The sequence below is a fragment of the Octopus sinensis genome, linkage group LG16 (genome assembly GCF_006345805.1).
Source record: "Octopus sinensis linkage group LG16, ASM634580v1, whole genome shotgun sequence".
NCBI classification, from domain to species: domain Eukaryota; kingdom Metazoa; phylum Mollusca; class Cephalopoda; order Octopoda; family Octopodidae; genus Octopus; species Octopus sinensis.
The window spans coordinates 3,461,519-3,485,741 of record NC_043012.1 but is presented as its reverse complement, the minus strand read 5'-3'; the positions used below and the strand labels follow the sequence as shown (position 1 = coordinate 3,485,741).

General features: G+C 37.2%; 1 protein-coding gene across 1 annotated transcript in view; it reads right to left on the bottom strand.

Moving 5' to 3' along the window:
- Positions 1–19,798: 19,798 nt before the first annotated feature.
- LOC115220361 (integrator complex subunit 14) overlaps positions 19,799–24,223 on the bottom strand; it is a 132,388-nt gene continuing 127,963 nt past the window's right edge. The window contains exon 10 of the mRNA XM_029790471.2: positions 19,799–20,091. Within this exon, the coding sequence (XP_029646331.1) occupies positions 19,867–20,091 (225 nt within the window). The 3' untranslated portion in view covers positions 19,799–19,866. The remainder of the gene's footprint in view (positions 20,092–24,223) is intronic.

The following is a 24,223-nucleotide window of genomic DNA, read 5'->3' as shown; positions in this document are numbered from 1 at the left end:
CAAAAAGGAAACACAAGTATTGATTGTCCCCTACTCATATAGATTACTCTAACCAACGAACCAACCAAGCACCAACACTCTCACTGAAAAGAATTGAGTCACTGGGCTTGTCATACAGTGTAATTCTCATGGCCAAGCAATGCTTGGAGTGGACTAGTGCTCTAGCCTACTATGAGCTTTGCATTGTGTGTTGCCTTAAAGTGGTTATCTAGCCGAAATTACAAACTAGTCTAACTTCATTATAGAGTGGTTGACATTAAGAATATTCAACCAGTAAATATTTACTCTACCAGCCCTAGTTTCTCCCAAATATATTATGAAAATAACAAATACAAGCCACATATTTCATATTCGTTTTTTGCATCTTTGTCTGGATGAGACAGCAGGCTGAAATGTTTTAGTGGTGTTCCATGTCTAAAAGCATATCCTAAATACTTTTTTTTTTTGTTATTATTTATTGTTCTTATCATTAGGGCAGTGAAAAGCAGCGAGCTAGCAGAAATGTTAGCATGCCAAGCAAAATGCTTAGCAGTATTGTTTATCTTTATGTTCTGAGTTCAAATTCTGCTGAGGTCAACTTTGCCTTCCATCCTCTAGGAGTTGATGAAATAAATACCAGTCGAACATTGGGGTCAATATAATTGACTTATCTTGTCCCCTGAAAATGCTGGTCCTGTGCCAAAATTTGAAATCCTTATTATTAGGGCATTGAGTTTGCAGAATCATTAGAGCATCAGAAAAATGGTTCTGGTCTTTTAGGTTCTGTCTTCAAGTCTTACTTTAGTTAACTTTACCTTTCAACTGTCCAAGGTTGAAAAAATAAAGCACTAGTCAAATACTGAGGTTGATCTGATCAACTAACCCCTCCCCTCAAAATTGATGGCCTTATGCCTACATCAGAAACTACTATTGCCAGTGTGGGAGACTGACAGAGCCATTAAATACCTAGCAGTATTTGTTCTAGCTCTTTACATTCAGAGTTCAAATCCCACAAAGGTCAGCTGTTTCTCTCCTCTTAAAAATTGATGGTCTTGTCCCTAAATTAGAAATATTTGTTATAACCAATGGTAAGGGTTAGCAATGGCCAAATTGGTTAGTGTGTCCAAGAAACACTTCTTTGCAGTATTTAGCTAATGTCTCTTCATGTTCCCAGTTCAACCCCAGTCAATAAAATAAGCATCATTTAAGTATTGATTTTTTTTTGTTGTTGTCTAAAGCTGTCCCAAAATTTGAGATCCAGTGTCTGTGTTAGAAATCATAATTATAATCATAATTTTGTTTGACCCTTGTATTTATCTTGTTCACAACAACAAAAAGAAAAAAAAATTTTTAACTCTCCAAAACATGTGTAGCTTAATTTGGATTAATTCTGAGATTATATTTCAACAGCTTTTTACCACAGCCAAATACGACATGTTTATGCCTGTCTTTTTTACATTCTAAGAAGTTTGGAAGATATGTTAATTGTTCATCTGTCAAAACTTTTCAAGTATTAACATAGGGCACAGGCATGGCTGTGTGGTTAGTAACTTTGCTTTGCAACTGCATCAGCACTTTTAGACAACTGCCTTCTGACATAACCTTGAGAGTGATCTCTGGTTGACAGAAAGTTGTATCGAATCATTTTAATCCGTCTTTTGGTGTTAACGCCACCACCTGACCCGTGGGCATTCACTGTGTTGTAAGCATTTGGGTCAGGTTTTCACTTCAAGGAAAACTTTTCTATTTACTCCTCTGATTGTCATTAATAAAAAAAAAAGACAAATAAATAAATAATAAAAAAAATTTTAATGCTAAAGAATATAAGAACCCCCCCCCCCAATTCACTTGGAAGTTTTTGTTATTTTTAAAAGAGCAGCCAAAAAATAATGACTCAGAACAATATCTTATTGGTTCAAAATCCTTTTAAGGCTGAAAAAACAATATGCATTTTTTTTTCTTTATGCATCCGGTTTGTGTTAAAGTACCATATACAAACGATCCCACCCTATCATTGTATGAAAGTATTTGTAAGATGGGAATTCTTGTCACCTCATTTTTCTTTACATGTTCCTATCTGTTATTTGCTGCTGTATCAAACTGACTTCATGAAAACAAATTTTATAAATAAACAATTAAAAAACACTCTTGTTTTTTCTTTTCTATTTTTGTGATATGTGATAGAATAAATGTTATGTTGTGATATTTTGTTCTCGATACAGATGCAGGTATTAGGAAAAAAAGAAACCTATTTTGACATTAAATGTTATTTCTTGCTAGACAAGCCATGTTTGCCTAACGACAGTGTAATGTTTGTGAGTAACACACCATTCTACAAATTTGTTGATAGTGTTTAGGTGTGTGTGTGCACATATATATATATATATATAAAGGCGGCGAGCTGGCAGAAACGTTAGCATGCCGGGCGAAATGTGTGGCTGTTTTTCGTCTGCCGCTACATTCTGAGTTCAAATTCCGCCGAGGTCGACTTTACCTTTCATCTTTTCAGGGTCGATAAATTAAGTACCAGTTGCGCACTGGGGGTCGATGTAATCGACTTGATCCCTTTGTCTGTCCTTGTTTGTCCTCTCTGTGTTTAGCCCCTTGTGAGTAGTAAAGATATATATATATATTAGAGAGAGAGAGGTTGCAAAAATATGTATATATATATATATATATATATATATATTTTTTTTGTTGTTATTATAAACACTGCTTTTTTTCAGAAAACAAAAAAATAATAGTTTCACCATTCCATTTCTTTTCCCATTAGCAACAGTTTCAGTGAAGTAATAATACTTTGTTGGGTGCATAAAATCGTAACTCCATGCATTTATGATATTTTCAGTCAGAAATATTTTTATAAAACTGTTGTATGTGGGGCTTACTACACTTTTGAAAAATGCTAAACCGTTGTACTACACTTCGACAATTTTAATCTGAAGCAGCTGGAGATACGATAGTTTGACCAAAAGAACCGGCTATTGCACGCAAAATTAAATATTGGAAAAAAATGCATTTGGACATACAACAGTTTAACATAATAGCAATGATATATATTAAACAAAATGGGTTGCTTATAAGGAATTAAACGACTTAAAGACAAATTAATAGAGGTCACTAAAGTGACCGAGAGTACTAATTAGTACCAGTATTGCTAGAAATAAGAGTCAAAACAACTCATAATTAATGCCTGATAAGAGGAGGTAAGCCCTTAGCAGATATAGCCAAATCGATGATTTGGGATTTTAATACAGGGCACCTTAATCCTCATCAGTGACTCTTACCACCTATGGTTAAACTCAACTCCCTCTATCAGTCTTATAAGAATACGGTTGAAACGCATGCAGTGACTTCAAAATGGTGAAAGTATAAACTATAAAATGGGTGGCTTGTCGGCAATTAACTTAAAGGCAAATTAATAGACATCACTAAAGAGATAGAGGGTACAGGTACCTTTCAAATGTTGCTTGAGAAGACCTGTCAAGCCAAGTGAAATTGTATTTGTAGCCGATGCTGGTATCACCCGTGACGGTGGCAAGTTAGAAGCATCTTTTGAGTGTTAAGCCTCACAGAGGCAATGACGAATGACAGACTTTTGGCATTATGCTGTACTTGAGAAAAAGACCCAACATGCCAAGTAAAATTGCAGTCGTGGCAGATACTGGTGTCACAGAAATGACACCTGTGCCAGTGTCATGTAAAAGTACCCATTACACTCTTGTGGTTGGCATTAGGAAGGGCATCCAGCCATAGAAACCATGCTAAATCAGACTGGAGTCTGGTGCAGACTTCCAGTTTGCCAGCCTTGGTGAAACCTTTGACCCATGCCACCATGGACAATGAACATCAAATGATGATGATGATGACGAGGCACAGCCATGGTTATGAAGCTTACTTGCAATGATGTGGTCTAGAGTTCAGGTCCACAGTGTGGCACCTTGAGCAAGTGTCTGCTATTATAGCCTTGGATCAACCAGTATTTTGTGAGCAAATTTGATAGATGGAAATTTGAAAGCCCATTCTGTGTGTATATGTGTGTGATTTTGTGACTGCCCCCCACCAACATCACTGTTGGTTTGTTTATGTCCTTGTAACTTAGCAATTCAGCAAAAGAGACTGAGAAAATAATTACTAGTGTCAGTTTGTTCAACTAAATCATTCAGGGTAGTGCTCTAGCATGGCCACAGTCCAATGTCTGAAACAAGTAAAAGATAAAGATATATATTTATATATATATAGGTGCAGGAGTGGCTGTGTGGTAAGTAGCTTGCTTACCAACCACATGGTTCCGGGTCCAGTCCCACTGTGTGGCACCTTGGGCAAGTGTCTTCTACTATAGCCTCAAGTAAACCAAAGTGGATATGGTAGACGGAAACAGAAAGAACCCTGTCATATATGTATGTGTATATATATATATAGAGAGAGAGAGGGAGAGAGGTTGGACAAAATAATGGAAACACCGAGCATCATAGCATCGTAATTTTGAAATATCTATAAAAATCATCAAAAGCTTGTTTATTTTTATGTTTTTTTTATTTATTATTAGGCATGGCTATGTAGTAAGAAGTATGCTTTTCAGGTTCAGACCTCATGTTTGGCACCTTGAATAAATGTCTTCAACTATAGCTCCAGGTAGACCAAAGCCTTGTGAGTGGGTTTGGTAGATGGAAACTTTAAAAAAAAAAACCATTGATATCAATATGTGTGTGTTTTTTGTGTGATAGTTTGATTGCCACCACGTGTGTGTGTGTGTGTGAGTCTTCACATACACATATATATACACAAACATGCAGGAAGTAAATGAACACCTTTAATTTTCAAAATTTCTAATCAAAGCGTCTTAATATGTTTTCAGTGGTGTAGAATTTACAATGTAATTATTCTTTTTCATTCCAGGTGCCATTCTATTAAACATTTGTGAAGAGAAACCATGCCACGCACAAAAAATTCAGCAGAACTGTCAGATTTTCAAAGAGGTCGTATTGTTGGGCAATCTGAGGCTGGTCTTAGCCAGCAAAAAATTGCTGAAAATCTTCAAATTCCTCTTGCTACTGTTAATAGTATTATAGTGCAATTAAAAAGCCGCTTGCTAGATCAGCTGGTTATCAAATAAAGCTCAATATTCTTCTAACCATCGCTCATCGTCTCTTTTAAATATATAAATCTATATAAATCCAAGATTAACTTGATGTATTACTGTCCGATGATGGCTGCAAGTATTTGTGAACCTTGGAAGTCATTGGCGGAAACTTTGAAATCACTGCCAATACGATTCTTGTTATATGTACTCAATAAAAGTATGGAGTAATCCTTCAGATTAATATAAAATTGTTTTCATTATAACTGAATATAAAAACATATATATATTTATATAGATATATTTGTGTGTGTGTGCGTAAAGTAAATATTCATAGGTATATATGTATATGAATAGTCATATGTATTATATATATTTATATATCATAAATAAGATATGTATATATATAACGTATGTATTATATATAATATATAGGTATGTGTATATATATATATATATATATATTTATATATAATTAATTAAGGGTAGAAATTGATATTTATCAATTAAGACCAGTGGTCTAGCATATTAAAAAAGAATCCGAAGATTAAAATATTTATATATACCAATTAAGGACTGAACACGAAAAGTGGACAGTCAACATGCTAGATATAGACGTCAAATCGCCATTCACCACAAAAGATTATGTTCTCAGATCAAACTCAACACAAAACCATAGCAATAAACAAGTGAAAAATATACGAAATAAAATAATTACCCATGTAATAAATTAGTTTCAGCTGTTATTTTCTGCAAGGGTAATTATTTTATTTCGTATATTTTTCACTTGTTTATTGCTATGGTTTTGTGTTGAGTTTGATCTGAGAACATAATCTTTTGTGGTGAATGGCGATTTGACGTCTATATCTAGCATGTTGACTGTCCACTTTTCGTGTTCAGTCCTTAATTGGTATATTTATATATATATATATATATATATATATATATATATATATATATATATACATATATAAATTAGAAAAAAACTACCTTTTATCAATTCAAAATGAACAATTAAAATACACCATCTAGAAAATTACATATAATAGAAATATTAAAATTAAAATAACAATAAAATGCCGATGATAAAGTAAATTACAAAAAAAATAATAAAGACGTATATAATTGGTAGAATAACGACATGTGTTTCGAGGCTATATTTAAGAAATGATTATAGTAAAAAAATTAATTAATAGTAGTAGTAAAATCACTTCGATATAAATATAGCCACTCTTCAGGTTAAAAATAAACTAGAATAATAAAATAATTAATTAATAAATATACTTTAAAAAAAATATATATATATATATAATATATATATATATATATATATATATATATAAATTAGAAAAAAACTACCTTTTATCAATTCAAAATGAACAACTAAAATACACCATCTAGAAAATTACATATAATAGAAATATTAAAATTAAAATAACAATAAAATACCGATGATAAAGTAAATTACAAAAAAAATAATAAAGACGTATAATTGGTAGAATAACGACATGTGTTTCGAGGCTATATTTAAGAAATGATTATAGTAAAAAAATTAATTAATAGTAGTAGTAAAATCACTTCGATATAAATATAGCCACTCTTCAGGTTAAAAATAAACTAGAATAATAAAATAATTAATTAATTAATATACTTTATATATATATATATATATATATATATATATATATATATATATATATATATAAATATATATAAGATACTAAATATACATTAAGTGAAAACTAAAAACAATACTTAAATTATTCAATACTTTAAAATTAATTAATATACACAATGCTAGTACAAGTCATTAATATTGTAATCAAAATAAGAAATGGTTCAAATATAGACAAACTCATTAAATAAGCTAGCTATATAATTAATATATATGTGTAGTATCTATAGATTTAATATATCACTCTATAATTTAGTTGACTAAATATCATCTAATATAATACCTAATTATCTTAAATTTAATACTACTTAATATATATATACCACCTAATTTCACACATACACTACATAGGGTCCATAATGCGTCAGAGCCCCCACAAATGTTCACCTTCTTGCCTAATGTGATCCCGGAGCAATCTCTTAGACTGTTTCGGTATTATGTGTCAAAAGTGAAACAATAACATCTCTATTGTAATGTGAGATAATAGTGACAGTTTTAATTGTTTCACTATTAATACTTTTACTATGAACATAGTATATACACAGTGATATATATATATATATATATATATATATATATATATATATATATATATATATATGTATATATATATATGTATATATATATATATATATATATATATATATATATATATATATATATATATATATATGTATATATATATATATATGTATATATATATATGTATATATATATATATGTATATATATATATATATATCATCATCATCATCATCATCATCGTTTAACGTCCGTTCTCCATGCTAGCATGGGTTGGACGGTTCAACCGGGGGTCTGGGAAGCCAGAAGGCTGCACCAGGCTCCGGTCTTATCTGGCAATGTTTCTACAGCTGGATGCCCTTCCTAACGCCAACCACTCCGTGAGTGTAGTGGGTGCTTTTTACGTGCCACCTGCATATATGTATATATATGTATGTATATATATATATATATATATATATATATATATATATATATATATATATATATATATATATATAATATAAATATATATAAATATATATGCATATATACATACATATATCTACATACCTACATATATACGTATATATGGGTACACGACATCAAAAAAACGTTGAACTCAATGAGAAATGAAAACAGAAAAACAAAAACATAGAAACGAACTTTTTTTCAAACAACTAAAAAAACAGAGAAACGAGACACACAACATAAAGAATATTCCCTTCATCAGTTGTCCCCTGTTTCATCTTCTCCGCGTTTTGAAGGTAAGGACAAGACGTGACTTCATTGAAACAGTCCTTTCCGCAAAGCAAATTAAATAAAATTTGGTATCTTTTGCGGAGGGTGAAAGTGGTAACCAGAACAGGAGAGAGAGAACAAGACAGTAAAAACAGTAAAAAACAGAACAATGAGGATAAAAGAGTAAAAACAAATGATGAGGGTTGTTAAGGCAAGACGATGGAAAAGTTATTCTGAATGTTCAAGGAGACGAGCTTATGAAGAGACAGGATGAGCTCGTTTAGTCTTTGTGAAGGTAGTTGGCGGAAAGGTGGATTCCCCCTCATCACGTGTCGGCAACAAGAGTGTTGAGGAGGAGAAAAAAGTTCGTTTCTATATTTTTGTTTTTATGTTTTCATTCCTCATCATATTCAATGTTTTTTTGATGTCCTGTACCCATATATGCATGTATATATACATATATATGTTGGTATGTACATATATGTATGTATATATGCATATATTTATATATTATTTATATTATTATATGATCAAATGCCACACATCCTTTTCCAAGTAAGTATATATATACACACACACATGTATATATGTGTATATATATATCTGCACAATTATATATGCATATGTATAGATGTAAATGAATAGACATATATGTATATTTCGATTTATATGTATATATAGAGATGTATATGTATAGATGTATATATATGGATGTATAGTAGATTTATATGTATATATGTATGTATGTATGATATATATATATATATATATATATAGTATATGTATATATATATATATATATATATATATATATATATATATATATATATATATATATATATGTGTATATATATATATATATATATGTATATATATATATATATATATATATATATATAATATTAATTAGAGACAAAACCACTATTTTGCAAAACAAACAATGAAAGACTTAATCAATACATAAAATTTTAATAAAAAGTAAAAAATAAAAAGTAAAAAATACTTTTTTTTACTTTTTATTTTTTATTTTTTACTTTTTATTAAAATTTTATGTATTGATTAAGTCTTTCCTTGTTTGTTTTGCAAAATAGTGGTTTTGTCTCTAATTAATATAATATAATATTTTACTATAAAATTGGATTTAATCCTAAATCTGATTTTTTCCCTGTAAATTTGGATTTATTCCCTAATATTTATTATTATATATATATATATATATATGTATATATGTATTTATGGGTGTGTGTTTGTGTGTATATATATATATATATACATACATATATTTATTTTTGTGGCTGATGACAGTACCGCCTGATTGAAACTCATGCCAGTGGAACATTAAAAGCACATCCAAGCGTGGGGTGTAACCAGCTCACTTATGAGTACCCCTAATTCATTGGACAATAAACTTTGCATGCAAAGACCTATTGAGTCAAGTGAAATCAAATCAAAATCACTGACGTGGCCGAGGACAGTACTGCCTGGTTGGCACTCATGCCAGTGGAACGTTAAAAGCACACCCGAGTGTGATCGTTGCCAGGGCAAGAGATTGGCTCAAATGCCGGTGGCATGTAAAAAGCACCATTCAGGTGTGATCATTGCCAGCATCGTCTTACTGGCACATGTACAGGTGGCAGTTGAAAAACAACATTCGAGCGTGGTCATTGCCAGTGCCGCCAGACTGGCTCCCATACTGGTAGCATGTAAAAAACTCCTTTTGAGCATGATCATTGCCAGAATTGCTTGGCTGGCCCTCGTGCCGGTGGCACGTAAAAGCACCCATTACATTCTCAGAGTGGTTGGCGTTAGGAGGGGCATCTATCTGTAGAAACTTTGCCAGATCAGATTGAGCCTGGTGCAGCCTTCTGGCTCACAAGTCCTCAGTTAAACAGTCCAACCCATGCAAGCATGGAAAGCAGATGTTAAATGACAGCGATGATAAATATATATGTGTGTGTGTGTATTCATGTATATCTGTGTATATATATATAGATGTATATATACTCTTTTTTTTTACTTGTTCCAGTCATTTGACTGCAGCCATGCTGGAGTACCGCCTTTTAGTCGAGCAAATCGACTCCAGGACTTATTCTTTGTAAGCCTAGTACTTATTCTATCAGTCTCTTTTGCCGAACCGCTAATTAACGGGGACGTAAATATACCAGCATCAGTTGTCAAGCGATGTTGGCGGGACAAACACAGACACAAACACACACACACATACATACATATATATATACATACACGACAGGCTTCTTTCAGTTTCCGTCTACCAAATCCACTCACAAGGCTTTGGTCGACCCGAGGCTATAGTAGAAGACACTTTCCCAAGGTGCCACGCAGTGGGACTGAACCCGGAACTGTGTGGTTGGTAAGCAAGCTACTTATCACACACCCACTCCTGCGCCTATATATATATATTATTTTATTTTCATTTATTTTATTTTATCTAGTCTCAGCTCACGAGCTGTGGCCATGCTGGGGCACTGTCATATATATATATGTATATATATATATGTGTGTGTGTTTGTGTGATATATATATATATATATATATATATATATATATATATATACCATATATATACCATATATATACATATATATATATATACAAACATATATATACATATATATACATATATATATATATATATACATACATATATATGTATACACACACACACACACATATATATATATATATATAGGTGCAGGAGTGGCTGTGTGGTAAGTAGCTTGCTTACCAACCACATGGTTCTGTGTTCAGTCCCATTGCATGGCACCTTGGGCAAGTGTCTTCTACTATAGCCTCAGGCTGACCAAAGCCTTGTGAATGGATTTAGTAGAAGGAAACTGAAAGAAGCCTGTTGTATATATGTGTGTGTGTGTATGTTGCTTTTTATGTGTGTGGTTTGTGGGTGATGTTTGAGTCATGCAGGCCTGGTGAGTCATCAAAATTCTCATAGAATGCGAGCCCGGAGCAATCTCTTTTGGTATTATGTGTCAAAAGTGAAACAATAACATCTCTATTGTAATGTGAGATAATAGTAACAAACAGTTTCAATAGTTTCACTATTAATATTTTCGCTATGAAAGTAGTATATACATAGTGATGTGGCTATTAAAATTCATAACAATGTGTGTAAAATGTGGAAGGGTGTGCCTCTCAGTTGGAAGTCTATAAAGACATGTCAAGAGAGTGCATATGGTGGCACCTGTTTTTCCTGCCAGCCAGCGCAGTTGTCTAGTATGTAACTTGGCAGGGCTTAAAAGTCATATAAAGGCATCACATGGCAACTATGCTATTTTAATCCCGAGCCATGCCAGGTATCTCTGCTAGTATATATATATATATATATACACAGACACACACACATATATACCTGTGGTAAGAAGCTTGCTTCCCAACCACATAGTACCAGGTTCAGTCCTCTGTCTGGCACCTTGGGTAAGTGTCTTCTACTGTACTCTCAGGCTGACCAAAACCTTTTGAGTGGATTTGGTAGATAGAAACTGAAAGAAGCGTTGTATATATATATATATATATATATAAATATATATATATATATATATATATCTATACAATATGTTACATTACTCGGTAGTCAAGATAAAACTCTGAGTTTCAGATGCGAAGTGGAAATCCACAACACCATCTCTTCGGTTATCTGGCTATTTGAAAAACGTTATGAAAAAATACCGTTAAAAAAGAAGGGAAATTACTCTGTTATAACTCTGCTTTGCCTGCGTACTTATACATCGCTCGCATTTTTCGTCATAAAAATTATATAAAAATACATAAAAATATATAAAAATATATATATATATATAGCACCAACCGATCGTGGCCGTTGCCAGCCTCGCCTGGCACCTGTGCTGGTGGCACGTAAAAAACACCTACTACACTCACTGAGTGGTTAGCGTTAGGAAGGGCATCCAGCTGTAGAAACACTGCCAGATCAGACTGGGCCTGGAGTAGCCTCCTGGCTTCCCAGACCCCGGTCGAACCGTCCAACCCATGCTAGCATGGAAAGCGGACGTTAAACGATGGTGATGATATATATATATATATATGTATATATATGTTTGTGTATCTGAGTTTGTCACCCCACCCTCACTTGACAACTGACATTAGTGTGTTTTCGTCCCCGTAACTTAGCGGTTTGGCAAAAGAGACTGATAGAATGATAGAATAAGTACTATGCTTACAAAGAATAAGTCCTGGGATCAATTTGTTCAACTAAATGTGATGCTCCAGCATGGCCACAGTTAAATGACTGAAACCAATAAAAGAATACACACACATATATAACTATATATATAATTATAATGTATATATATATATATATAAATAACGTGTATAATATATATATATATATATAATATTATCATTGTGGCTGAGTTCCATCTATATCATAATATATATCTCTATTTGTTCCTTTATTTTACTTTTCCCTTCAAACATACCAGTTGCTCCTGGTTTACTTTCATACCATTTGTAGTGTGAACGGTGAAAAGAGTACAACAGAAAAAGGGAGAATGGAAATGTAATTGGGTCTTACCTCGTCGGAGATGAACTTGGATCGCTTTTAGCCAACTCGATCGTCTGGTCCCTTCGTCGTGTCTGCCGCAACTGGTCAATGCCACACGTGCGTTCTGCCTGTCACTTCCTCTTCCTCCGGCGCATGCGCCCTGCAAGCCCTGCAAGCCCCACTTCCGCTCTCCCCCATCCATCACACTCCTTCACCTACACACCACACGCCCCCCTGATCTACAGATCACTGAACCGGCTTCCTCACTCGCTCCCGCACCTGAAACTGGTTTCATAATCAGCCAACCAGGGAGGAGGGTGCCGCTCCCTCTGTGGTCGCAGTGCGACCCTAGGACTTGTTCCTGGTGTGTTGCTGCCGACCTCGTCATCCTGTCTGTTGTTTTCGTCTTGCCCACTGCTGCTGGCCCCATCCTCTGGGGCATGGACAATCCTCCGTATGTCCAAAACGTGGCGTGGCATACCATCGACCGAGATGTTATTCTTTGAATTTACGGAGGTTATTGTCCCCTTTCCCCATTGCGATGTACACCATGCGTTTGGGGGTCTTACCCAGACTTCCTTCCCGACCTGCACGAAGGCGTGCTCTTCCTCTGCCCCGGGTCGCATTGATGTAGTACACAGATGCCTCCACTCGTACCTGAATATTGCCCTGTATGGCACCGACTCCTCAGCCTGTCCTGATCTGGGCGACATATTGTACCAAAACACGGCCTCGACTGGTGAAATGTGACCCCTCTCTGCCATGGCCTTGATGGTACGATGATGCCTTTCCACCACCCCGTTTCCACTTGGCCGGTATGCCGCCCTGAAGAAGCGGTTGACCTTCCACTCATCAAGCATTTCTCTCAGCACATCCGAGCGAAATGCAGTGCCGTTGTCCAGAAGCAGTTCATCCACGGGGCCTTGTTCCAGGAATATCTCATTCAACACTTTCACATTTTCTTCTGCGGTCCTCGACTTCATCTCCCTCCCTATGGCGAACCGCCCCGGTCCGCAGTCAACCATTGAGAGGTATGTCCCCTGCCGGTAGTGTGTTATGTTCACCGCCAGTCGTCTCCAGTCCTGGTCCACTGGAATACTTCCCGCTTCATGCACGACCGGAGCAGGGTCGATGGACTGGCACCTGTCACAACTGCTAACCACTCTCTGCACGCTCTGTCTCGTTACGTCGGAGTCAACTTTTCTGGCCAGGAACAATGTCCTGTCCACACCCATGTGATGCATGGTGTGCAGTCTCCGTAACTCCGAGTCGCTCAGACGGCATACTGCAGCTACAGCCTGCTTCGCATCCTCTGGCACCTGCAACCAGGCTCGCTTTACCCTGGTCAGGACGTCTGCCCTGTTCTTCTCGGAAGGCACAAAGATCACGCTCAGCTTCAGATTGAACTCAGTGGTTAGTTCACGCAGTATTCCTAATTGACGCTTTACCAGCATCTCTGCAGCCCCTTTGGTCCGCACCCTCCGCTCATCGGTGATGACTGCTGTCGCCCAACCAAGTACAGTGGCCGAATCAGTCCTGATTTCTATGGTGTGCAACCCCCACTTCAAGGCTAAGTTCACCCCCTTCAGCACGGCCTCCAACTCCGCCACGTTGATATGATTGCAGTCATCCATCTTCCTGAGCCAGGCCGCATCTTCCACCGTGACACCTCCCACTTCCAAGACAACCCCTATTGCGATGCTACTGGCGTCACACCATACGATCCCGCTCTTTGATTTGGGAACATACCAGCTGCCCCTCACTGGGTCCTCTGCTCCTACTCTGACCAAGACTTCCTGCATCATGTCGATTGTCCTCTCCCCCACTTTATCATTCCACTTCACTCCTTCGGCTCGTCTCTTGATGAAGCTACATGCTGTCCGGAGCCAGCCTGCAATCGGGTAGTGTCCCACCAGCTTCCCACACACAGAGAACAGTTCCCGTCTACTCATGCTAGCGCCCAGTTCAGGGACTTCATTCCCTCGCCGGAACACCAAGGCGCCGGCCTTGTCTCTCCATAGCTTGAGGCCCAGTGCAGCACCTCCCTCCATAGCCTCTGGCGGCTTGGCGATCAGTCCAAAACTCTTCAGGTGGCCTATGACCTCCGTTGCTGGCATCACGGTTTCATCCACCAGAATGTCATCAATGTATGAATTGGTGGCCCTTTTTACTCTGTCCACCTTCCCCAGGATGGCCTTGAGAATTGTTGCCATAATCTTCGGCGCTGAATTCAGCCCGAATCCCAACCTGGTCAGACAGTACGTCCGGCCCCTATACCTGAGGAGCTGGTACTTCCATAATTTCTCAGCCACATGCACCTGTAGGTATGCCGACTTCAAATCGACAATCGTGGAGGCCCCCGTCGTCTGCCTCCACTCTCGCAAGGTGTCTCCGCAGACATACGTGGCCTCGCCGCCTGTATGACACGACACGTGGTCATTCAGCTCTCGGAAGTCAAGCACTGGCCTGACCTTATGCTTTGTGGGCTGTATCACCGCCATCAGTGGCAGGACTCCGCTCTCTTCTTTTTCCCAAGGGATCAGTATGCCCTCCTTAATCCACCGCTCCACTTCCCCCTCGAACTCACTTCTGGCATCTCCTTTTAGAGTATGCTGATAGCAGCCCACTTTATTCTTTAACATCGGGGGCTCTCCCTTCCAGTGCCACTCCACTGTCCACCTCTTGCCATCAAAAACAGCCCGAAAATCCTGGTCTTCAATGGTGTGCACCGCATCCTTTTCCTCATGGTTGTCGTCGGTGCACGGTCTCGCCCTAGACGGTTTCCCCACTAACCCAAATGTTACGCCAGCCTCGTTGACGGTGACACCTCCCAAGCGGGTGATTGCATCCATCCCCATCACCACGTCAATCTCGTCCACCAAGTGACCAACATCAGTGTCGCCGCAAAACGGTGTTATAGGCTCGCGTGAAACCAGAGCACTCTGCATAATTTTCTATTTTTATTTTTATGAAACCGAGTGTTTATTTGCCGAAATAGCTTGTAGTGTGAACGGTGAAAAGAGTACAACAGAAAAAGGGAGAATGGAAATGTAATTGGGTCTTACCTCGTCGGAGATGAACTTGGATCGCTTTTAGCCAACTCGCTCGTCTGGTCCCTTCGTCGTGTCTGCCGCAACTGGTCAATGCCGCACGTGCGTTCTGCCTGTCACTTCCGCTTCCTCCGGCGCATGCGCCCTACAAGCCCCACTTCCGCTCTCCCCCATCCGTCACACTCCTTCACCTACACACCACACCATTGTTTTCCTCTCAATCTCATTATATATATGCATGCGTGTGTATGTATATATGCACATAAATATTGATATATCTATAAAAACTATATATCTATTGATATATTTACACATGTCCATACATGCATATGTACGAGGAGTTACCCAAAAGAAATTGGAATTTTGCCATATTATTTTATTCACTTAGTTTTATATGTTTACACTTTTATAACCTTCAAAGTATTCTCCATTTGAAACAATGCATCGGTCCAGACACATTTTCCATTTACCAAAGCAGGCCTGCAACACTTGCAAAGTGATGCGTTTTAACACCTCCAGCATCTTTTCTTCATATCTGCAAATTCAGTAGCACCAACTTTTGTTACCAGTGATGACCTTAGGAAAAAAAAAAGATCCAGATCAAATTCTAATTGTTCTTTCAGTTCACAACACGCATTCAGTTGTAACTGCCTTTGATCTTCCATAAGCAAGCAAGGCACGGATTTTGCCACAACTCTTTTCATTTGTAATTCCTCGCTCCCAATTCACTGGCAGGAGCTCCAGAAAACACCAGTCATATCAAGAAGTTCATCAATTGCTTGGTGATGGTCCTCCATGATCAGTTCATGAATTTTCATGATGTTTGCATTCATTTGAGAGGTTGATGGTTGTCCTGAACGAAATTGGTCTTCAAGCGACAAGTGACCATTCCTAAAGCATGGAAACCACTTGTAAACTTGTGCTTTGCTCATGGTAGCATTCTTGTGAGCTGTTTGAAGCATTACAACCGTTTTGGCTGCCATTTTATGTAGCAGAAAGTAGACAAACATGGAAGAAGCACTGTAAAACAAAGACACACTATGTGGCAGTATGAACTCACCCACTGCCACCAGTTAACAGACTGATGCCTGAGGGTTGCATCAAGTGGCTTGTAACAGCAGAAGCCTGAACTACAATAGATTTGTCCCATAGAGATCGTCTCCAGTTACTTTTCGGTACTCCCTTGTATATGTCTGTCTGTCTGTATGTATTTGATTTGTGTAACTTTGTCCATTTTTTTCATCTTTGTTTTTGTATACATTCGCTGCTTTCTTCAAAGGAATCTAATGCTCTTAGCTTAGTTTTTCCTTGGGGCTGGCCAGATTGGAGCAATCTCAAGAATAATCAGCCAAAATTGCGAGGATAATCTGGTACTTGACTGAGGAAAGAAAACTTTGAATGACCCATCCTCATTTTCTTTGTATCGTCTATCTGGATGTTTTGTTGACCCTTTTTGTATCACCTAGCTGTTTGGATGTTTTGCATTCTTGTCCCATTTTATATTTTAGATATATATATATATATATATTCACCATTGGAACTCACACACAAGGTACAGAAAACTTATATATACACCATTCTGCTTAAATAATAGAACTGCAAATACAATATCTTTACGTATCTCACATCTGATTTCATTCCTCCACTTCACTCTGTATCTCATATCTTCTCTATAATAACTATTACTTAAACTTGATGTTATTTTATGTAACACATATTGTCCACTGGATGCTTCAAATCACACAGGCAAGTTTGAAATCTGCCTTGTAAAAATTCCCGTGTCTATAGTCCTTTAGGCCAGTTTTTCATTTCTCCTTCATGTTATGCATTTTTGTCTTGTCTTGCAGCCCTAAGGCTTTTTTGCTGTATGTGTATTATTAATCATTTTGTCATTGTGTGGCTCAAAGCCTTTATTGTTTATTGTTTTGTCCATCGTCCATACACAAACAGTCTTGTCTTGAGTCCGTCTCATTTTGTTATGTTTTGGTCCCATTCTTGGCAAGTTTTGATAATGGCCGAAATTGTGCTTGATCCTCTGACCGATAACTGAAGAGGAGTTGGTGACCTTCTGTGGAGAGATGTGAAGTGAGATAGAGAAAGTGGTTATTGAAGGTACGCGAGTGCGAAAATGACCAGTGTGTGTGTGTGTTTATGTGAGTGATGTCTGTGTGAGGAAGTGAAGTCAACAGGTTAGTAGCAGTAGTTAGATTTAGAGGTCAAGAGGCGAGGTGATGTGTGTGAATACATTGGTGTTGCCATGTTTAAATGTTATATTACATTATATTATGATGACCACCCTCAGTGAGTACCTGGTATTGTTGGGGCAGCCAGTTAGTCACCATTGTGATAATGCCATATAGCTGGTAGTCCAAGGGCTACACATAAGGAGAGCTAAGAGAGCAAATGTTATAGGTGACTTGATCAACCAGCCATTCTTGAGTTGCAAATGGCCATGTGGGAGAGGCCGGAGTCCTGCTGGAACATGTACTGCCTTCATTGGGCAATGTTACCAATCCGGAGCTTGACTACTATGTGTGACACCTTGAATTTGGCACTAGTAACCAAGAAGCTCTGCAAGAGAAAGTGAGCTATTGAATTTGGTGTGACTCTCTATGGAACTATTTGTCATTCCATATCTTCATCTTTTGGTCCTGGTTGAAGTTCTCATTGGAGAAGCACCAGAGGATGACAAGTTTCTCAGAATGCTTCAGCTTGTTCAGCAACAGCAAGTACTTTAACTAGATTACATGATGCTCTTGGAGCTTGTTTGCCCTCTCTACTTCACATAAGACTTGTTCCTGAATGTCCTTGTGCTCACACAAACACACACATTATACATATAATATTTTTTAATATGTCAACCTAGGGTAGTAAAATGTGCACAATGTTTATATCTATTGAAATGTGTCTTACTACAAAGGCTAGCTGAAGTGTCAAGAATATTCTGATTGAAGGATAGCAACAAATGTAGAAGCAAAGTGTTCTTAATGTGTAGAAAGGGCTGTGCTCTCTTCTAAGGACAGCAAAGTGTGTAAAATGTGTCTATCAACTGGTTAATTAAGTAGCTGATATATAACACACTACTGTAGCCCTGGACTGACCAAAGCTTTGTGAGTGAACTTGATAGACAGAAGCTAAAAGAAGCCCCTTGTGTGTGTCTGTGTCACCTTGTTTTGATATTGTGAAACTAATGACATTACTACTGTGTTTTATTGCTCATAGCTCATCAACAAACAGGCCATATTACTAAAAAAATTAAATTAAATTTTTCATTCGGTGTGCCAGTTCAGAAAGTCCCATAGATTGCTTTTTGTCCACAACTGCTCTATGTATTTGGGTTGTCAGATAAATTCACTTTATTTATTTATTTTAATCTTTTCCAATATTATTTCATCCCCAGTTACGATTTGATGCCTAAAAGTAGCATTTCAAGAATTTGGCAACAGTTGTTTGCAAATGTTTACAAGTCATTGAGCCTAGGCCTTGGTCAGTTCATGAGAGACTTCTCTACTGCATCTGTTCAAAAGGCCGACCTTATGGAGGTATCAATTGATAGTGCTTTGTGAAGGACCAAGTTCTGCCAATAGTGTATGAGTGCTTGTGCCATTTCAAGCAAGGCCTCATTTTCCACTACAGAAAGTCTCCCTGACCTTGTTTTTTTTTTTTTGAGGTTGATGTTACCTTCCTTGAGATGTCTGAACCAAATTTGTGCCATATGTTTGCCCACAGTCCCTGGGCCTTCTAAGACATCATTAGTCTTTTTTTGCCACTGCTGTTGTATCCGGTCCTTTTTTTTTCACAGATAATGCAAAATGGCTATAATTGCAATTTTTTCATTACTCATTATCAATTAGAGAATAAAGAATGAACAATTCAGCAATGATTGGACAATAAGTTGAATCAAATTAATGATATAACATGGAAATATAAGCTGTGAAAAATCATCGGTGAAAATAAAAAAAAAAACCCAAAAACTTTTGACACAACTTCTTCAATGTAGTTTTAGATATACACAATGCCTGAAAATTAGATGAGATGGTCACAACTGGAATAACAGTTGACTAGGTGTTGATGCCATTGCTGCTGACCTAGCTGAAATAACAAAAAGATTTTAAAATATCTTACAAGAAAACTAAATATTTTATTGATAAACTCGAATGTGAATGAGTGAATGGAAAAATGGCTGGAAAATGGAATTTTTTTTTTTGAAATTTAATTTCTTTAATGTGTTTTTTTTAAATTTATCTTCAAATGATGAGTGATGACTTTAGTTCAGTAACTCCTCTTCTATGTCTGTCTTGTTTCTTTTAATCATCATTGCTGAAGTTAGTGCGCAGAGGTACAATAGCTTGTGAGACATCTTTAGCCATGTCTGACTGCAGGCTGTTGGCTGCATGAGAAAGCTGAAGTGCAGCATCAGGATGTGCAGTGCCAGGTAACAATGTGCACTCTCGCTCTAACATCAATGCCATTGCATCAAGCAGCTCAAGGAATCCAAATGAAAGGGCAGCTCGTCTCAGACGATTCAACTCCTGAAAATAAAATTACAATAAGTGAAAATCTTTTTCTAACAAAAAGGAAAAAAAACAAAATGAAATTTGTTAAGCTTATTTCTTGCAAGTGCACAGTTAATATTTTCTTCTTGTTTTTAATTCAATTTTTCCTTTTACAACTATTTTACTACATTAAACATGGGTTGAGTGGTTCTGAAAATTTAGACATTTGTCAGAAACATATACCTAGCAATTGAATCTCCTTCATAAAGCTTAAAGTAAGAATATTTCCACATGATACTGATGTGTGCTGTGCCTCCCCATGTCTCAGAATATAGAGCCAGTCATCATGTTTGAAATCAAGTTTTGAAGTCACTTTTAGATCAGCTATCCAGCACTTTAATTATTCTGAATGCCTGAAGCTTATTCTTACAAGACAAGAGACTTAAAATGTGTGGTTTCAATATCTAGGATGGTTGTTGTCTTGTCACTATATTTCTGTAAAAAATACACTGCCTTTGTTTTAAATGATTTTTGAAAATATTCAAGAATTTATAAAAATAACTTGAACAATTAAAAGGATAAAGACCCTCTTTGGTCATGAATGACCATGGGATTGCACCTAGAAAGTAACCTTCTGAGGCACAAGTCCAGGCAAGGTGGTTAATAGAAGACCAACAATCTCCCATTCATACCAGTCTGCCCTCTCCACACCACCAATGTTATCCAAAGGAAAAGCAAAGGCCAATACAGCTTGGTACCAGTGACATCTCAACTCATTTCTACAGCTAAATGAACTAGAGCAATGTGAAATGAAGTGTCTTACTCAAGAACATAATACACAACCTAGTCCGGGAATCAAACTCACTACCTCATGATTGTGAGTTTGATGCTCTAACCAGTGAGTCATGCACCTTCACAACTTAACCATTATTAGCCTGGAATATAAATTAACATGTAATTTTGATGGAAGGTTTTAACATGTATATCTACAAATTGTTTAACGTCCACTTTCCATGCTAGCATGGGTTGGATGATTTGACTGAGGACTGGCGAACCAGATGGCTGCACCAAGCTCCATTCTGATCGGGCAGAGTTTCTACAGCTGGATGCCCTTCCTAATGCCAACCACTCTGAGAGTGTAGTGGGTGCTTTTATGTGCCACTGGCACGAGGGCCAGTCAGGCGGTACTGGCAACGGCCATGCTCAAATGGTGTTTTTTACGTGCCACATGCACAGGAGCCAGTCCAGCAGCACTGGCAACAAACTCAAGGAATTTTTTAATTATAGAGCTAGGAATGGCCTCAGTGGGTTGGTATCAAAAGGGTTGAAGGAAGGTAAGTACACTGTAAAGTGGTTGGTGTCTAGAAACCAAACCAAAAATGTATTATACCAGTGAAACATGGTCCTCAGGCTTAACTAGGTTGGCAGTAATTCTAAATAAGAACTGATTTGGCCATCCAAGCCATACCAGCATGGAAAATGGGTGTATGATGATGATGATGACAATGATGACGACGACAATGATGAAGATAGAGTGATTTATGTTTGAAGCTTATCACAAAAGTATCACAAATATTTGTGTGTAGAATAGTATGCTCCAGGTTGCTAGCAACAATAACAAATATGCATAAAAATCAAACTGTTCATGAAGTACACATGGCCAGACAATTTCTCCTCATTAATCAATAAATATCAATATAGGCCTCTACAGTTTAGCTAAGCTATTAAACTTAAAATCAATAAGGAATTATCAATTGTTTTTTTCCATAGGAAGATAGGAAAACAAACTAAATTATAGCTAAATGAAATTATAAAATAATTATTGCTTTTAACGTTTCAACTGTATTAATGAAAATATCATAAACATAAAAATTCAGTAACAAAGTTAGCTTTAATTCTACCAACTGGTTACCAACATTTTATCCGAATCAGGCAAAACATTCTGGACATTCATGTAAAATTTCCGGTTTGCCATCAAAAGAAATGCTCTCTTTTGTAACAAAAACAAAAACTTGGAGACTCGCAAAAATGCTTGTATTGTAAAGCAGTAATTACGCGTAGGAGTGGGTGTGTGGTAAGTAGCTTGCTTACCAACCACATGGTTCCGGGTTCAGTCCCACTGTGTGGCACCTTGGGCAAGTGTCTTCTACTATAGCTTCGAGCCAACCAAAGCCTTGCGAGTGGATTTGGTAGATGGAAACTGAAAGAAGCTTGTCGTATATATATATATATATATATATATATATATATATAAATATATATATATAGTGATAAAAATGGTAAGACAACAAAAGAATGAAAGAGACCTCAATATTATGTAAATAGAGAAATTCATTTGTAAATGTGACAATTATTTGGTAGCCATGATAAAACTCCGAGTTTTGGATGTTGGGTCGGAAACCCACGCTGGCATCTCTTCAGTTATCGGGCCATCGAAAAAATGGCCAGATAACTGAAGAGATGGCACCATGGATTTCCACCTCGGCATATGAAACTCGGAGTTTTATCACGGCTACCGAATAATTGTCAAATATTACATTTACAGATATATATCCCTCTCTCTCTTTCGGAGAGGCACAAGCACCTACACACACGGCAGTAACTTCTGCCTGCCGAATTCATATATATATATATATATTATATATAGAGATATGTATGTATGTGTTTGTGTACCTGTGTTTGTCCCCCCAACATTGCTTGACAACCGATGCTGGTGTGTTTATGTCCCCATCACTTAGCGGTTCGGCAAAATAAACTGATAGAATAAGTACTAGGCTTACAAAGAATAAGTCCCGGGGTCGATTTGTTTGACTAAATGCGGCGCTCCAGCATGGCCACAGTCAAATGAATGAAACAAGTAAAAGTGTAGAATAGATATAAAACTAGGCAAGAGTGAGGGAAAGGCAAAATATCCTTTGATGCAATCACTTTAATCCTTCAGCATTTAAACTGGCCTCATCCAGCCCAAATATTCTACCTGCATTATGATGAAAGACAGCACAAATCTGGCCTCTCACACCTATTCTACAATGTCATTCTAAAAATATACAATCACACCATCAAAATTTCGAAGCTATGAGATAATCCCCGATTAATTCAAAACAAAGTGAATAAATAAGCAATACATTTGATAGAGTAATCTGAATACTAAAGGGTTAACGAGTCCTCTTTCATTACATGTTGTCTCCGATCAAATGACATTTTATGTGGACTTGTTCATGTTGGTGACAGAGAAAGACAACTTTCATCTATTTTCTTATTTCTTTTCTACCCACAAGGGGCTAAACATAGAGGGGACAAACAAGGACAGACAAAGAGATTAAGTCGATTACATCGACCCCAGTGCATAATTGGTACTTCATTTATCGACCCCAAAGTTGACCTTGGCGGAATTTGAACTCAGAATGTAACGGCAGACAAAATACCTATTTCTTTACTACTCACAAGGGGCTAAACACAGAGGGGACAAACAAGGACAGACAAAGAGATTAAGTCGATTACATCGACCCCAGTGCATAATTGGTACTTCATTTATCGACCCCAAAGTTGACCTTGGCGGAATTTGAACTCAGAATGTAACAGACAAAATACCTATTTCTTTACTACTCACAAGGGGCTAAACACAGAGGGGACAAACAAGGACAGACAAAGAGATTAAGTCGATTACATCGACCCCAGTGCATAATTGGTACTTCATTTATCGACCCCAAAGTTGACCTTGGCGGAATTTGAACTCAGAATGTAACGGCAGACAAAATACCTATTTCTTTACTACTCACAAGGGGCTAAACACAGAGGGGACAAACAAGGACAGACAAACGGATTAAGTCGATTACATCGACCCCAGTGAGTAACTGGTACTTATTTAATCGACCCCGAAAGGATGAAAGGCAAAGTTGACCTTGGCGGAATTTGAACTCAGAAATATCTATTTCTTTACTATCCACAAGGGGCTAAACACAGAGAGGACAAACAAGGACACACAAACGGATTAAGTCGATTACATCAACTCCAGTGCATAACTGGTAGTTAATTTATCGACCCCAAAAGGATGAAAGGCAAAGTTGACCTCGGCGGAATTTGAACTCAGAACGTAACGGCAGACGAAATACTGCTAAGCACTTCGCCCAGCGTGCTAACGTTTCTGCCAGCTCACCGCCTTTCATCA